Source organism: Dromaius novaehollandiae, chromosome 4 (assembly GCF_036370855.1).
Source record: "Dromaius novaehollandiae isolate bDroNov1 chromosome 4, bDroNov1.hap1, whole genome shotgun sequence".
NCBI lineage: Eukaryota > Metazoa > Chordata > Aves > Casuariiformes > Dromaiidae > Dromaius > Dromaius novaehollandiae.
Window position 1 is genome coordinate 59343054 of NC_088101.1, and position 18499 is coordinate 59361552.

At 38.3% G+C, this 18499-nt stretch overlaps 1 protein-coding gene across 11 annotated transcripts in view; it reads left to right on the forward strand.

Moving 5' to 3' along the window:
* Positions 1-18499, forward strand: part of FRYL (FRY like transcription coactivator) — a 183405-nt gene that overhangs the window by 35091 nt on the left and 129815 nt on the right. For 2 of the 11 annotated variants that reach the window (XM_026093726.2, XM_026093728.2), the window contains exon 1: positions 234-575. The exons of 2 other annotated variants lie outside the window; for them this stretch is intronic. In XM_026093726.2, the coding sequence (XP_025949511.2) occupies positions 398-575 (178 nt within the window). In that variant the 5' untranslated portion in view covers positions 234-397. Of the gene's footprint in view, positions 1-184; positions 576-16676; positions 16770-18499 lie in introns of those variants that run through there. 7 more of the 11 variants (XM_026093731.2, XM_026093736.2, XM_026093729.2 and 4 more) reach the window with 6 other exon arrangements.

The following is an 18499-nucleotide window of genomic DNA, read 5'->3' on the forward strand; positions in this document are numbered from 1 at the left end:
ACTTCATGAAAATTAAGAGCTATTGAACTGTCAGCTATGAGTTTGAAAATATGCTGTGCGTTTTATTAGCATTTCAAATCGTTGTGGTGCAAAGTGGCATTTTATATAAGAGCAGAGTTTAATGTGTATAGGTTAAAACAAAAGCTTGTTGTCGTTTGGTTTTCTTATCAGTCTGTACAGTTAGACGTCTTTAAAATCTGCCTTGGAGCAGCTGGCAGCTGACGTGCTGCTGCTGGCGCCACCCAGGTTTGATATGACATCACTAGGAGAAGGAGCGCGCCTAGTCCACCTCGGCGCTTGGGGAGGTTAGCGTGGGAGCCTGGCTCTCTAACGTGCACCTGAACTGCCAACTTTGGTACATGCTGAGAATACGGAAGAACGCAGAAGGCACGTAAAAATGGAATTCCTGAAAAAGATTGTCCCTACTGCCGTTTCTGGCGATGTGGTTCTGGATGTCGGAAGTGCTGCCCGTGAAAGCTCCCCGAGGCTACTAAAGATGAGACGCGTCAGCCTGCTTTCGTTAGGACAGACAATAGATGAAGACGAGGAGACACGTGTTTTACAGCCTATTTACAGTATGTATCCATGTTTCGTTAAAAAAAAGAAAGAAAAAGCTGATTTCTAAACTTTTTTGGGGGATCACAATTATTTTGATAAATTGACTTTCAATAATAAAAGGCTTTTTTTCAGAAAGTCGCTATGATAATGGTTTCTCTCATTTTAGAACTATTTTCTTGATGAGTGTGTTATGATCTAATGGAAAGCAACTCTCTAAAGCAGGTTTTCTCATGTGCTCCGTGTCTGTGCATGCCCACGTGATTTTTTTTTTTGAAATAAATATCTCTATTTCAAAACAAGTTTTAAAATCACAATGTTGCTATGATTAGGTACTAAATTATCTATACAGATCTGTGTGCTGCAGAGAGCTCTGTTGACTGCAGTGCAGAATTCAGGTTTTATGTCACCTTTTCTCTCCCTGTTTTCCCTTTGAAATCCCCAAAGTTTCCTAATGTGCTCCTTTGAAGAGGTTTTTCACTTCAAGAATGTTTATGCTTTACTTGTTCAGTGTTTGGAAGACTTGCAGAATTTTTACAAACATAATATGGAAAGTTGTCAAGTGAAAATACAACCATTGCATATAGTATATAGAATTTTCGACTTAAGACTTTGGGCAGTTTTGCTTGCCTTAAGCTATTTTTTCTTCCACCTGTTAATATACAAATATTACAGTACATTGTGTTACTAAAAACAGATGGAATGATTCAATGTTCCCTTTTCTGACAGTTTAGCTGGGTGGCAGTGGAAAATCCAGTTTTACTTTCTTTTGTCTTTGACTAAAATATTAACTTCTTGAGACTTTATGGTCTTGGCTCCTGATGGCTATCAAATGCACAGTTTTTCGTCTTTGCTAGGTGATGGCCATTTTCATCTATTGGTGTGTGACCTGGATTTTTTACCCTTAAGTGTCTAACTGCAAAGATGAGAAATGGCAGCATCCGCCTCATTGGGTGGTGGCCTTGTAGCCTTACCCATGGAATTAATTTTATGAGGGGAAGGGAAAGGGATTTCCACAGTGCGACTTTTGTTTAGCCTTTCTGGTTATAGTATAAAATACTGGAGTACAGGTTTAAAAAAATTTTTTTTTTTATTTTTTTTAAATATGTCAGGTTGCTTGGTAGTGGTAGTTGGGGAAAGCAGGGACAGTTCTGTTTTGTTAGCCAAATTGTTCCTGTGTACAACAAACTAGAACACGTTAATGTGGTAATGATGTTGGCTATTGAAGACTTGCAACTGTTTTGTTAAGAATATTATTGCCCACGTGTTTGAAAACTCTGGTCAGAAATCTGATCTTTCTGAATGGGTGATGCTCTTTTAGCCAGGTTTATGTCCTCATTTAACTGTGAATATTCTAGAGCCTGAAATTTATACTTGGGTATCACAGTGAAGTGCACAACTTCAGTGTCTTGATGGGCACATCTCATCAGTTTCTCTCTTAAGCTATGCTGTGCTTTTCTTTATAGCTCAAACTAACATTTTTAAACAACATTGTTTTTCAAATGCTATAACTTCAGAGTTACGGTTGAAGAACAAATAGCCTTACCTTTGTACCAAGAGAAAATGCTGCAATTTGGAGTTTATATTAAAAACAGAGACCTTCATTTAACCTTGTTTGATGATTTATAGATAGTTGAGCAGATGAGGATAATAGACATTAGAATACCCTGATCCTACTGTTGAAGATTAATTCTCCTTTTCACCCATTAAGTATTTGTCAAATGGTGAATATTACTTCTAATTTCCACAAATCAGTATTGCCTGACTAATATCACCTAATAATGTGAGGTCATCATTTACGAAATGCAGACTTAGGGTCTGTTCTGGGATCATGCTTTTACGATAGCAGATAGCAGCTGAATCCTCTTTAAATTATCTGCTTATTTCTATTTTTGTATCTTGGTAATGGAATGAACTGCTATTTTGGAGTAGAGCAAAGAACTACTGTGTTTACCGGTTGTACATGCTGTAGAAGGCAGGTGCCAACAAAACAGGTAATAAACCAATAGAATAATAAGAATTTTTGCAAATGTTTACTTAATGTCAGCAGATGCGGCATGTTATCAGAACTTAGTATAATGAAATTGTTCAAGGACTCAATTGCTTTGAAAGCTAAGGTTGTTTATCCTGTTGATACGCTTTTAGATATTTCTGGATTTGAAACTTTTTTTCCTTCTCATTTCTGGTCTTTAGGAAGATTTTTATATTAATGAGCATCTGGGTAAAATGTTGGGTCTGGCAACTGTTCCAAAGCATAAAAGTATTTTAGAAAGTATTAAAAAAATATTCAAAGCTTCTGAAGTGTAAAAGTATTTTTTTTTTTTGATAATACCAGTCTGAGTTTGCATATATCTAATCTAAATATTTTGTGTTAGGTTAACGGAATTTGAGTGATGAGATGTCCTTTTTTAGGATTAGAGCGTGTTTAACAGTATTGCCTTTCAAAATGTTAACCAAATTACTTTGTACTTTATTTTGAAACAGAAAAAAAGCCTTAGAAAAATATGTGGTGATATATATTAAATATATGTGGCATCCGTGGAAAATACTTTCCAAGAAAATTTTAGAAATCTTTCATAGCTGTCCTTAGATTTCTAAGGTTATTAGAACTCTAGAAGACACATTTCACTTGTTAGAAACGCAAATAGGCAGTTCTTTTAGATTTGTTACAGCATTTAAGAATTGAAACATTCTATCACAGCAGCCTGTCTCAAAAGAACTACAGTCAGAATCAAACAGATGAGTTGGAAAACCCAGAGAAGGTATTTTCAAATAGATAATTACAAAAAAAGTGTATACATCTATAAACTATTCTCGTTTCTTCTATTTGCAGTGTTAAAGAAGGTGAGTGCCAAGAGTGCTCTGTGTAAGCTTGCAAATTACAAAGTACCTGTAGTGTGCGAAATATGCACTTTTATTGGCAGATCTATGCTTAAGTTATGTTGTAAGGTGGGGTAATTAATATTATGGAACAGTCTTAATGGAAAATGTATAAATCAAATCTGCGATAACTGTACGAGAGGCTTTAAATTTATCAGCAATGTGAGTATTCTCATTACTCATCATGTGCACGTTATTTCTCTGCATGGAAAATGTCTCCTTTCGTGAGCATTAATAGCATTTCCCTTCAAGTGCCTCTGCTGGGAGAGCAGAAATAAGCTGCCACAAATGTGTGCTTTGGTGCTAAGGCACCGAGTTGTAGAACTGGAGTTGCCTCAGGTGGCTGGCAGCAGGGTCTGGACATACGTTAAGTGCCCCTGAGCACGGAGCCCCTGTGACACCAGGAGCTCTGCAGGTCATGTTCATCTCTGCCCCCATCATAGCCTTGCGCGGCAGGGGGGTCTGGGAGGCCCCGCATCCGTCCACAGTAAAAGCCAGACTCCTACCCAAGTTCTGAATTGCAGTTAGAGAAGACTGATGGGACTAGCGGGCAAGTAAATACCATTGATATTTTCCCCCTGGACTCTTGTTTGCTGCTTGTTTACATCCAGAGACTGTTCTGTAATACTCTTTGGGATCCAGAAAGCTATTTGCATAAAAATCTCCAAGCCTCTTTCCTGTTTTCTTATCACAGTAGATAGCATTGTTTCGCGTGAGTAATACCTCAGCAAATTCTTCCACCTATATTTTCCATAGGAAGTAATAAGGAGTCTTTCTTAAGTGCCTTTGAAACCTGTTCTTGAAGGTACTTGTGAGAGAAGATGGGGGAAGGGGATTTTGTATGGATTTCTGAGGGTGCAGTGTTACCAGCTGAGCAGGCTGATCTAACAGTTTGCTGCTGCTGAAAAGGGCCATCTCCCTCCCAGCTGTGCAGCCCTGCTCCTCTCTGGTGCTTGTGCGACCTTTCACAGAGCTGATTCATTTCACCAAACCAGCAGAAAACTCCCACCCCAAAAACATGAGAACGTTTTCTGCTGAATTGGTGAGGTGAATCAACTCATTGAGAGGGCCTTTTTGGTTGGTAGTGAAGCAGCATTAGATGACTTACCGTCACCAAAAGTAGCGGTCACCTTCTGGATATCCACTGTTCCAAAGGTATTGATTTGTGGAAAAAGAACTCTTTAATATTTTAGATAAATGGAAACATAAGCATCTCTCCAGAGTTTTACTTTAAGTGCAGTGATGATATGTTTTTTCATTACTGCTTATAAGCAGATACAAATTACTCCATAATTCTGACTATAGGATAAATGTTTTTGTAAGACATTTACGTAAGATAAAGTCAATAATGAACTGAAATGAATTCCAGGTTTATACAGCAAGTCTTTTAAAAAGTAAGTGCAAGTGCAAAGGGAATACGTTTTTAGCTGACTTGTTCATTTTGCCATTAATATGGAAAATCTAGTACTGTTGATATATTTGTTTAAAAAAAAAAGGTACTATGACTAAGTTCTGGGGGGCAATATCTCAAATATGATTTTTAGTCCTATTTTTCAGGCCTCATTTTCATCTTATCACATACTTGGCTGTGTGCCTAATACACTTTTACTGTAATAATCTGAGGCTTTCACCTAAAGAATAAGCATGAATAGATTCACAACAGATACTTTCCTCTTTTACTTTGTTTGTGATAGTGGTCATGGTGTTATTTTTATTTTTTCCCTTGAACTTACCGAATTCTGTATATCATCCCAAAGAGTGGCAAAGTAATTGTGACTTAGCGCTTCTTTCAAAGCGAGAGTGTCAGTACAACAAAAAAGTACAGCTAGAAGGGCCTTTTCTCCATATGCTACAGCTACTCTCATCTGTTTCATGAGGAGGTAACTTGCTAGTTTTCTCTGAGATACAGTGAACAGAGAGCTTCCAAGTCTTTCTTGTTTTATGCTATTATTCACTTAATAGTTCTGCATCAGACTTACTGTTCACAAATATAAATAAAAAATACTTTGCACTGACTTAATATATTGTCTTCTGGTCTATAAGCACTTAAAGGGTTTCCTGAGGCTTAAATAGCTTAGTATAATGGCTCGCTGCTAAGAAAAGGTGATAGTGTCCCTTCACCTGGTACAGTCTTGTTGTATATTCATCTGTGCTTGTCTTGGTGCCAGTCTGTTTCTCTTGGTGGGACAGTTCAACATGCTAAAGCAAAAGGAAGCTCCCCCACCCTCCCGGCGCCAGTCGGTGGGCACTGGATTGGAACGCTGCGAGAATGACTCAACAGCAAATTTGGAAAGTGAATGCCACTAATCCTGGTGCTTTCTGCTCTGTCCTGCAGATCGTAACTTTTTAAGCTGAAAAGTCAGACGTAATGAGAATACTTGTCTGATAAAGTGGAGACTGGAGGTGAAATCAGGCCGTGCCGAGCTGCAAATATTCTTTAAAACATTCTCTTTAGACTAATTCTTCAAGATAATGCAGTTCAAAGCTTGAGGGGGGGGTAAATAAAGCAAATATCTTTCCCTGCCAAATCCAATGCTACCTTTCAATAAGATAGCTGGAAAAAGGATGAAAATATGTATATACACATAGGATATGGTTTTATATATTATATACATGCACATTATTATATGTTTATATATATTTATACGTGTGCATGTATATGTGTGTATATATATGAAATATACAGCAATCTGTAGTCCAGGGCAGAGTGTGTAACAGGATGGACAGCATATGAAATCAAAATCTTAGCTTATTTTTAAGGAGCTATCTTCTTTTATATATAAAGCTGTTTTCCTTTAAAACAGCCTCAAATCAATTGCTAGGCCAAAAAGTCCAAAACAACAGCCCACAACTCCAAATAAGTGTTTTTAAGACCAATAATATATTTACCAGCAGGGTTAAATCAGCAGTTGCATATAAAGGTGCTCTAGTGACTTCGGTTATTAAGATTTAAGCTAGACAAATACTACACTTTGAAGAGTTTTTTGAACATATAATTCTTCAGTTTTTAGTTAAAGGAAAAAAGTCTGTTTTTAATGCAAAAGTTTTAGTTGATGGATAATTTAACATGTTTTAATCCCGTCTAAGGGTTTTTTTCAGTTTCTAATGAAAATGTGATTTATAAATGGAAGATACAGATATAATGTTTTTCAGTAATTCGTGATACTTCTGATGGCTTTTGGCTGTACTTCTATTAGCTGTTTTATGTCTCGGTTTGTAGACTTCCACATTTCTAGTTTCTTTTAAGATGTTAAATAAGAAAGTGCTTCTAGTGCTTCTTATCCTGTGAGTGCTAACTTAATATATATTCCTTCTGAGAGGTATTAGATGGATCCAAACCGAGGGGAAAAACTATATTCACCTATTTCATCTTAATAAGGGACAGCTTTGGAAAGACTTTCCTTTGTTTATAAATGGCATTCTTTTATGTATGACTTAGCACTGGATACCCTTTCGTTTCCCTTCCAGCACGAAAATGCTGCATCGCTTTCAGTTGGGAATATGTTTTTTTTAAGTACTAAGCGTTGTTGAAGAACACCTGTGATTTGGGAAGTAGTGTTTGTCGTCTCAGCTGTTATACTCAAAATGCATCTTCTTGCCAACCAGCCAAGCTCTAAGGAGTCTTTTAACCAGCGGCCCTTCCCTAGCAGAGAATTCCCAGACTCCTGTCGTGGGTTCACTTGATCTTATTCTAAGGCTTTTAGTGTTCACCTTTATTTATAAAGGAAAGATACTGTAAAGACAAGTCTGAACTACTGATTTGAAAACAGAGGGATGAAACTTTTAGAAAGGCAGATCACTTTAGCAATGGTACCCTCTAAAGCGATTGAGTTCCTGTCTGTAGCAGTTGTTCATAAGACACTGTAAATGTTCAGGACTCAAAATACCCTCATTTTATAAGATATGGGATACTCCTTATAGAGGTACTATGTGAATAATCAGTATTCTTTAGTTGTACCATTTAGGTCTGTACTGGCATGCGCCTGGGCTGCACCCTGGCTGCCTGGGAGGCCCTTCTAGTGCTCATTGACAAAACCAGTATGGCAATTTTAGCCTAAGAAACTTTGTTTTCACTGTCGCTTTGCTGATGCATGGTTGTATCAGATACTGACGCCAAACTGTTTCTGATGTCTCATTAAGGCTCACTGGGGTGAGCCTCTTCTCAGTTTTTTCTTTGCGAAGGTGACTGGATGAGGGAAGAATTTTTTAATTTTTAAAAATATTTTATAACTTGAAAACAGGAGAAACAGGAAGTAAAGCACATAAAAGTAGCTCACATCTTGTATTAAAATACTATATTTCTTTAGCGTGTTATTTTCTGTTGATTAGAGATAGTTTAAAAATATTTTTCTCATTCTTTGAGGTTTCCATAGAGCTGTTATTTTGTGAGAGGAGGAATGTAGAATTGATTAGCTTAATTCTCCCAGTACTTGATAAAGTTATATGAGATATGTTTATAGGTAGATTGTACATTTGGAAAGTTAACATGTGCTTGTTAATTACTGAGAGAAATAAACAGTATTCTAGTGCTCTGTCAAGAAATAACCTGACTGGCAAAGAAGAACAGAATGAATAGAAGAAGCCTAAGCATATTCTCCATTTTACCTGAAAACATTCCTACTACGTAATTTCAGTTCCGCGTTTTTCTTTAGTTAGTAGATACTGCAGTGGAGTGATCTTTTCCCTTTTCCTTTGGTCTGCTGTGCCAGAGGCAGGTGAGTGAGCAGGGGGCACAGAGCCCCAGCTGAGGTGGTGCAGCTCGGGGGTCTCGCCCAGCCCTGGGCACAGCTGCAAGACACACCTGCTTACAGAGGCTGTGTTTTAGCCTGCCAGCTGGGGCCTTTCAGAGGACTTTGTGCTATGGCCTCTATGTAGATCACAACCTGAGAGCTCCCAGATAAATGCAGCCTTTGTTGTAAACTTCTGGTGTTTGCTGAGTGTTTAGTCTCCAACTGTTGCATTCGGTTACTTTTGGGTTTGTCAGTTTTCCCCATTTTCTCTATTTCTAATTTTTGTATTGCTTTTTCTCACTTTTTTCTTCAATGCAGCAGCACACTTGCTAAGGATAAAGGTTCAGAAGTGATACCTTATACAAATTCTCTTAAATCTGATTCGCAAATCAATGTATATGTATACAATGTATATGTATACGTTATTTTAGCTAAAAAACATTTCTGTCTTTTACTCCTGCACCCAATTCCTACAAGACTATCTGTTTCAGAGATGAGAATGTTGAATTTTACAACATTAAAAGCACTTAATTGTTTAAATCCTGGTAAAAGAAACACACTGTAATTATACGGTGGTGCTGGCTACAGAGTGAGGAAATATGCCAGTTTAGTTCAACGAAGAAGAATGCCATGTTAGTGTCATTATTTATATTGGGCAATAGAGTGCCTTGTGCTCCTGCTGTGTGCGATTGAAACATCAGGCAGGGTGACTGCAGGCGGTGGGAACCTTAAGGGAAAATTACCTGTCCATGCTTTGCTCCTGCTGGCTCTCCCTCTCCTCCCTGTAACTACAGCTTTCACAGTCCTTATACTGCAAATAAAGAGATTCTAAGACTGTTCTGCCAGCTACACACACCATAGCGATTTCAGCTACAGTGAAATAAGTGAGCTGTGCTTGTTAGTAGGTTTAGCTGGGACAGCTGAGCTTCTTCCCATTTGCCACTGTTACTGTGATTCCCCATCCCCCTGCCCGACAGTGCTGCTGTTGTAGAGACGGCTGAACCAGACATGTGTCTGCATTACACTGGGCTGTAAAGTGCATTAATATATAAACAGAAATTGGCTGCGCTTGGTAAACTGCAGTGACTCGGGAGCAAACGTTCAGCCCTCTCTACAGCCGAGGAAGAAGGCAGAAATCTGTCTTCTGGTGTGCAGGGCAAGGCAGTTGTGTGTGTCTGCTGCTAAGTCTAATGACAGTCTGCATCTGAGACCATTTTGCACCCAAGTACTATTGCACTCATGGGGCTTAATAGACTTGAACTTCTGTACTGAGTTTACCCCTGTAGCTAGTTCACCTTCGCTATTTTAAAGCTCCCCTGGATAAGCCTTACATTTCTGGTATCTTTTTCAATACTCAGTAGGACTAGATCCTCACATAATGCAAATATGATGTTTCCCATAAAAATGGCACAGACATTTAGCAGCTTGGGAGGAATGACAAAAATAGAAACATAACTGGTTTGCAACAGTCATCTTAATGCCTTGTAGGGTAACAAAGTTAAGCCTTTCCTTACTCTATCCATTTAAATGTTCTGCAACTAAGCTGGGATTTTCAGCATAGCTACATAACTGTTTTCAGGTTCCATTCAAAATGTTGATGAAAACTGAAATGCTAGCTTTCTAAAAACAATATGTTGATATATTATTGCTGAAGCACAATAATGACACTGCCATGTTGCAGAATCCAGCAGCTCTTAGGGCAGTTATTTCAAGTTGTTTGACACAGATAGGGCCATAGTAACTGGAGTTACTTCCTATCTTTAAGTCTTATTTGCAGACATGAAAGCTTGAAATGGAGTATTTGAGAGGGAGCAAACCACTGGTGTTGTGTAGAATTTAACTATTGGGGTGCCTATGCAAATCAAAATAGTCAGATTTATCAGGCTCACAAAATATGGTAACAGCCCTGGTTTTGAATATTGCTTTACTTTATTTCCTTTTTGAAAGAGATTGGTCAGGTCATCTGAGAACTTCCTGCTAGGCTGTTTGAAAAGTTTCATCTTGTATTACTGATTAGTTTCCTTGTGATCCAGGGCTGTTTGCTGTTCTGGAAAGCTGGGTTTTCAGGAAAGGCCAGACTGAAATCTACTTAATGTAAATCTTGATAAAGTTAGTAAGTTGTTCTGTGTTAGTTAAGCTGCCTTGAAAGCTATTTGATTTTTAGGGATTTTGTTAATTCTTTTAGTTTTTTTTCTTTTTTCTTTTCTTTTTTTTTTTTTTTTTTTTTTTTTGAGATAGGATTACTGTTCCATCAAGATAACGCTAATTTACTGGAAAAGTTAAATATTAACAGTATCCTCCTCTTTGATCTTATTCAAAGACCATGTTCCATAAGAAGGCTGTGTATCTTCAGTGTCCTTTCAATACTAGTTGGAAAGTTCATAGTTATGTTTGGCCTGAAATGGGAAGTATTACTTGCAGTTCTTTGCCTGAATGCATTTTTTTTGTCAATTTGTGTCATCCTGAAGATGAATGTAGCAAGGCTGGAAACCTCATGGGAACTTTTGAAAGTAACAGTGACTGCAAATATACTACGTAGCTTAAAAGGATGGCTTTAATTGTGTGGGTTTTAAAATGGAATATTTATGCTGGAATGGCTAACACATTATTTTTTATAAGGTGGATGAGACAAAGAGGTAGAAAATTGTATTCTCTTATCTCAGCTGTTGCAGTAGAAAATGGCAAGAACTGTATTATGAGGGGGGGGGAAAAAGTAATATATGATATGATATACTTCTAGAGAAATAAAACTATTTAAAAATAAGCCTGGAATTAACACTTCAAGTAAAAAGAAAATGGAGACATTCTTAAGGCTAAAATCTGAAATGCAGTCTGTGAAACATAAATGACAAATATTATTTCTTTTTGTCATTCAAAAGCAAACATTGAAAAGTTAAATAATGTCTATTCATTTATTTCTTTTAAGATAACTTATTCAGGACTATCTTTAGGCATGGAAATGCCATTAGAAAAGGAAGATCCCACAACCTTTCCAACCTTGCAGGGCTGGCACTGAAACATCACTGTGTAAACCACATTATTTATTTATTTATTTATTTACTTACTTACTTATTTATTTATTTTTGATCTCCTGACTTAGTCCTTGCTGAAGCAGAGGCCAGAGGTCTGACAGTTACAGAAACAGCAGTTGTTTTACACTGTGCTTGTTTTCTGTACAATGTTCAAAGTATTGCTACTAATGTTTCTGGGCAGCTCAGACAAAATGGCATAATACTGTTTATTATAGAAAAGCCTTATAAACAACTATTGCATATTCATTTGTAGCAAATGAATTGATCCTAGTAAGTATATTGACCCTTTTAGAAATGTTTTCACTAAATTGTGAATTAAAAAAATACATAAAGAAATGGAGAGTTCAGTGTAATCTACTTCAGTGCAACAGTGCGTAGTCTTTCAAATTGCTTGGGCCCTATAGCTTCTTCTAGCATCCAGCACAGCTCTTCCCTATCTGTCATATGACTGAGCTTACTGTACAGGTACTGTTTTGTTGATCTGAATGCCAGAGCTGTAATGTATACATTCTTGAAGTGATGAATTGACTTTGCTTTATAGGTCAAGTGTGCTACGTGTGACTAGTACCATGAATGAACCTTCTAATACTTCCTAGCTGGGCTCACTGTGCATGGATCTTGTAACGCAGAGGTCTAGTTCCAGCCTGATGTTGCTGCAGGCTTATGTTGCTGAAGCAACTCAAGTTGCTTGTAGCCATCCTCCTCCTTAAAAGGGGTTCATATCTGGGCAGAAAGCAAGGTGTGAACTGGACGCTTGCATTAATTATTCTAGTAGACCGCAAACAGCCTGTGGTTGCTGACTGGGCACTTCTGCTTTAGCACATCTACAGTCTTGCCTTGTTCTTTTCCACGCTGTCGGTATCACTGTGCTCGTTCACTGGCATGCCTCACCTTGACTCTTGAGAAAGCAGCCAAAACCTTCCTTGACCTTATAGCGGTCTGCCCTCTTTAATAATGAAATATGTAACCTGTATCCAAAGGCTTGTGAATGCTGGAATTGGTATATAAACTACATATTTCTTGGAACTGTGTGAGTTGTTGCCTTGTGAAGAACTACTTTTCTAAGTCCAGTCAAGTAATACACATATGTACAAATTCTCATTTTGTTGAGGTTTTTTGGTTTGTTTTTCTTGCATAAAACAAAGCTCTAGTTCAAAACTATTGACTTATAGTTAAATGTAAGTGCTTTCTTTTCCATCTTCTCTCTAGGTAATAAGACAGTGCACCAAGTATCTTATGAAAGATTTCCCATATATATTCTCCAAAGTGTTATGTATTTTTAGACTCTTTCATGGTGGACATACTTGTTGTTTTTAATTTTAAACATCATGTACTTTCTTCACCAGAAGTCTGTTTCATTTTTCCTCTCTGAAAATGAGTAACTTAGAAGAATCCTTGCTATAAATTACATTTATCATACACAGTTTTAGAAATACATGATGATGTCTTTTAGCTGCTCCAGACTGAGTTTTGCTGGGCTCTGCTTAGTGAATTAGCCTGCTCTGCACTTGGCAACGTTCAGAGGCGTGTAATGCATGTTTTTTCTTTCCTGCTTCTACTGTTTCTGTTTTTGTTAAAAATAAAATGTTACATTATAAACATTGTGGTTTATCCTCAAATCTTCTGTTATCCTGGTATCTAGTAGCATGTTAACTCAATGAATTATCAAAACAAAGCCAAAAAACCTCCAAATTTGCAATAATTGTCATCTCTACATCTTTGACTATAAAAGCATGTATGTTAGATTTGTGAGGAAAAAGAAATGTTAGAAGACTTGCACACAGTCATATAAGATAATGCTTTGTCCATTGAATCAGACTTCCTGTGTGTGCATATCTATATATGAAAATACACTTCTTATGTATATGTATATTCATATGATATTAAAAGAAGATTTTTATCTTCTTCAAAATAGTTTCTTCCTAATATAAGTATTCCTAGTGTTCAGTATTTCTACTGAAATCTCAGCTGGGAAAAGCTTGTACTGTTTTGTACAGTTCTCAAAATATTCTTAACGTCTTAGAAGTTCTTAATGGACTGATATTGTCTATTCAGCTAACTGCATCCAAAAGTAATCGTTTGTTTGGTTGAAGAAGCCTGCCAAAGGTGATTGATTGTTAATATTATGAACAAATAATACTGCAGCACACTTTCAGATGCCATGGGGAAAGCCATGTAACTTTGGCCAAACACATCATTATCGGAAGTAAATAACAGTTTTAAAAAATATTTCCTAACATTCATTAACCTTTAAAACATTGATATAAATAAATATTGGCAGTTCCTCCATTTGTTGAAACTCTTCTTAATGTGACTTCAGGAGATTAGTACTTCTGTGTTCCTGGGGTTTTTGACTGATTGTTTTTAATAAGTTTCTGGCTCTAATGGTTTAAAGAGTAAAAGGGGGGGGGGGGGAGAGGGAAGGGCAGCTACAAAGAACCCAAAGTGTATTTTAAAAAGTCATTATTTGGAGGTGCTGGGAGAGCTGGCTCATGATTTTGGAATGCGTGCCCTTAACAAGGATCCCTTTGAAGAACTCTCTGTAGCCCAGTGTTAAAGGCAGTCAGAGACCAACCATAATTAATACAGTCTTTCAAATTAGTGCTGAAATTCATCAGCCAGCTCTAAAATCTGACCCTTATATCTGCTTATAACAAAATACAATCTCTGTTTTTTCTTACTTAGTAAAAGGGAAAAAAAAAGTCTTGAAATATAACTTTGAATGTGTTAATATACAAAGTGACAAAACCATGAGTATGAGGTAATTGGAGGCATTCATATACAATGTTACCTGAAACAGGCTTATGAAAGAAAATGAGATGCAATATCCCAAAGAGTTATTCAGTGTGTACACAGGTCCTTTTCCCTGTCTGAGTAGAAAAATAGCTAGGCTGATATACATAGCAATTTCATATAGTATTGTAGGAAAATACTTTTGCACAAGGAAATTATTGTTTTAATTATTTTTAATGCATGACAACTGAGGTATGATAACACTACAGTCTTTTTTTTTTTCTTTTTTTTTTTTAAGAAAGCTGTTTATCTCCTGTTTGGATGTCAGACAGCAACTTGTCTTCATGGTTGAATAGGCTAGATCAGCAGCACTCTTTTCTCCCACTCTTTTTTCTGCAGTATTCTTCTATTTATATCTTGAAACTATTGTTTAGATCTGTCTAGTTGGACACTGACAGGTCTGTGTTATCCCTCTTGTTAAATGGACCTGCAGTGATATTTATTTTTTTTCTCTCTCTTGTTAAATACTTGATGATGTAAATATAAATCCTATGTATGTGAATCCTGTAAATGAATTAGCTGGACTGTTTATCTGAGAGAGAGAGACATCTCTCTCAGATAACATCTATGCCATCCCCCTCATGGCTGGTTTATTCCTAGCACAGCATGAGGGGCAGTTCTGAAACTAAGTGTGTGTAGATTTTATATACTTTAGGTCAGATTAAGTTAATCAGTACATCTTGGACCCACACGAATCATGGTGTAGTTAAAGTTGCAGTTGTAAATCCATCTAATTAAACGAGTGTTAGCAGCTGGTGTTCCAGTAATCTCAGTATCCAGTGGAGTAGCCTCTCAATTTTCTATATTTGACCCAAGTTTAATATTATTTCTTATGCGGGGTTTGATGGCAGTTATATAAACAAACATTATCTTTCCGTATCATTTGAGCTGTCAGTACTGGGAAACTTTTCTGAATTTTTCTTCTACATTTAGATTTGTTCATTAAAATCTTGGGATGTTTTCCAGTGTGTTCTTGTGGTTGGTTTGGTTTTGGGCTAGGTAAAGGTAACAGCTCAAGCTGGCAGGAGGGTTATCAGCATTGGTAGTAGCTGATAATGTGGGCAGAGTGAAAGAGGTTTATCTTGAACTGCTTTGCCCTGTACTGAAATGGACCGAGAATATTCATGTAGTAACTCCCTTTATCCCAGATGAATGGTGGTAAATGCTGAGCTTTATCTATGTTGGACTGCAGCCGTAGGAATCCAGAAACTTCAAATCTAAGTTAATAAAAGCTAGTTTCCATCATGGCCTCTGAGATGACAGTAAATGTTCCCACTAAGTAATCATTAGAAATGTCAAAATTAAGTGGAGTTACATACTTTAGAAGATTAGAAATCTTACTTTTTTTCCTAATTTTTCTCATTTTGAAATTGAACTACAAATATCGACAAGTGTGTAAGCTGAAGGACCAATAATACTGTTTTTGTCTTCCACTCTTGGCATACTGTTTAGTATGTTGCTGCCTTCCAAAGTCAGACTAACTGTTTTTCATGGTGCGGATTTTTTTCTTTCATTTTGTGTATCTGTATTGCAAAACAATTGCCATGCTTTTGGCACTGTACAAAATAATACTGGGCAGTTTAATTTACTATAAGTTTAGCAGTTCAACTGGAAGTTTATTTGAAAACCAGCAAATTGTAAACAGGTCTTTATGGTCCATCTTGTTTATAATTGTAAGTATTTGTATTTGTGTGCAAATGGCTCTCCCATATTCTTAATCGGAAAGTCTCTCAAAACACCTCGCAGCGTTAGTCCTTTAAAGAATTGCAAAGAATTCTGGTGCCAAGAATGTTGCAAACCATTTTTTTTAAGATCTCTTTTTCAAGTTGCTTTTCAAGCCTGGACTTAGAGCATCAGCTTTTGCCTTGTTCTTCATTAACTAAGTAACTTTAAGTCAATTTTATCTGTTTTGAAAATCGAGAAATAAATGACAAAATAATGCTTCATTTATGTTGTTGCTTTAAATAAGAGTACAGAGAATATAAAGCTATTAAAAATTGAAGCATTTTTCTTCAAGTAAAGTTTTTAACACGAAGTATTCCTGGAGCTGCCTCTAGCTGCGTCCTTATCGCTGTGAAGCACTTGCAGTCCAGAGTACCTCCAGTTTCGCAAAAGCCTTTTTGTGCGTTTTTATTGCTCGTCTCTGGTTATTGGAGGCTGTAGACTTTATTTGGTAGATGAATGGATTTTTGTTTGTTTGTATCGTTCCGCATCTACTGGGAAAATTATGGCAACAGGGAAAGGAAAAAAAAAGAAAAAGGCCCAGTGCTCCGGAGCCCTTTGCCTGCGCCTCTGCTTGCTTCCAAGGCCCCGCTCGGTCGCAGCGCGGCTCCCTTCCGGCGCGGGCTCCGCGTTAGGCAGTGCGGCGTTAGGCATCCTCGCTCGAAAGGCAGGAAGAAACTTCGCAGCTCTGGCGAGCGGAGCGGCGCCCCGGCCCCGGCCCCAGGCCCCGCGGCGGCTCTCGAGCGCGGCGAGCGGGGGGGCTGCGGGGCCGGGCGCGGGCGCGGCGCGGCGCGGCCGGGGGAGGTGGGGGGAGCGCGGGGCGGCGGGCACCGCTCCCCCGCCCGCCGGCCCCGCTCCGCCCCGCCCCGCCCCGCGCCCTGCGGCACCGGGAGGCCGCGCGGCGGCGGCGCGGGCAGCGGCACGGCGGGGCCGCCCGGGCGCAGCGCTGTCCCCCGGCGGCGGCGGCGGCGGCGGCGCGGCGCGATGCTCAGCCTGCAGGATTCCGTGTTCTTCGAAATCAACATAAAGTCCCTGCTGAAGTCCTGGAGCGGCAGCTGTAAGTATGTCGCTTTCGCCCGGAGCTACCGCGTCCTAGCGGGGTGGGTTTGTGCGTGCTGCTGCGTAAAATTACGCTTTATAGACAGGATTTCTTTAGTCACCCTGCTTGTTGGTACAACTTGGTGTATGCAGTGTGAGCGACAAGCAAAGTGCGCTACCGCTTCCCAGTTCTCCCGTAAGAAATAATAAGCGTTTATATGTTTTCTTGGGTTGTAGTTGTTTCACTCTGATAAAGTTGTGTGCACGCTTTGCTGGCTGCCTGAGAGAGATGGCAAGCAGCTGCCAGTCCCTGCAGTGGTGTCTGACGCTGCAAAGCACAAAATGTCCCTTTGAAGCAAAAGCAATTATCTGCAGACTGAGTGTTTTAGAGTGGGAATTATTTTTGTACCTTAAGTGCATCAGTGCAAACCCATTATTTTATCTGAAAATGGTGTCCTCTTTGATCTTCTAAATGGCCCAAACATAGGATTTCTGTTAGGGTTTCTTGTTTGAACTGAAGCAACGAAAGCGAGGATGCTCTTCCTCGTAAAGACAGCCCCTGTGTCCTCACATCACCCCCTCGCACATGCTTCAGTGCAGGGTCTCGGCCCGGGAGCTGCCCTGCGCTGCGTGGCAGGCTCTGCTCCTGGGAGCACAGCAGATTAATGAGAGGATGTCAGGCGATGCCAGAGCTGATGTAGTTGTACATCAACTAAGATCCTACATATTTTATGCATTGTAAGTGTTTTATATTCATAAAGATTAAAAAACCTTAAGTAGGAGGAGGTATCTGGCATCTCAGCTTCAAGTTACATTTCATTAATTGTTTGAGGTGTACTGAGATGCACAGTTTCCCTCACCAAACACTTCATCAAGATACCTCTGTTGGGATTTTTACCCTGATCTAGCATTTTTTGTGTGATGATTCACATGTTTCTGGTTTGAGATAATTAGTAATGCGTTATGGCACAATGTGTTTATTAATCAGTGGTAGAGAGTAATCAGTAGGAGAGTATGCAGAGTAGATACTGAGCGTGCCTTAATAGCTTATTCAGACATAAGGGTTTTTTTCTTTGCATTAATTGCTTTAATTCATGTTTTGGACTAGTAACTTTTAGACTTCTGATTTTAATTTAAAGTAATGGATGTCTCTAACAGGCATATTTATAGGTTTTGCTTTTCTTTTTTTTGGTGTTTTAGAATTTAACTGTAGCTGTTCCAAATGATACTGTGTATTAGTACTTTATAGTTGCTAATGTTCTTGCTGAAATAAAAGTAATCAAAAGGGAATTTTAAAAAATATTTTGCAGTAAAAGGTTCAGGTGCCTCATAAAAATGATTAAGAATCCTTAAAGTTGGTTTTATTAACGTATATTGTTTCCAAACTGAAATAAACTGTAGGACATATTCAGATAAATTCAGTATACAGTTAGATAAAGTAAATGCTGTATAAATAAGATGAATTGCAGAGCCTAGATTAGGTGATTGTGTGTCAGCTATAATAAAATAAGGGCTAATAAAAAGACTAAAATAAGGAGTATCTGAGAAAAGGTTCTGTATGATGCTATGTCTTCTCCTTTATGTCCTCAGTTATGTAAGCACAACGGGGAAAGATGTTTCTGCCTCTTTCTTAACCAAGTGGTACTTAGGTTCTGGATGATCTGTTAACGAACGAGTTTTTTTCTATTAACTAATTAGATTTCTATTTTACCTTTTCCCCAGTTTTCACTTTTGGGGGATTTGGCGTCT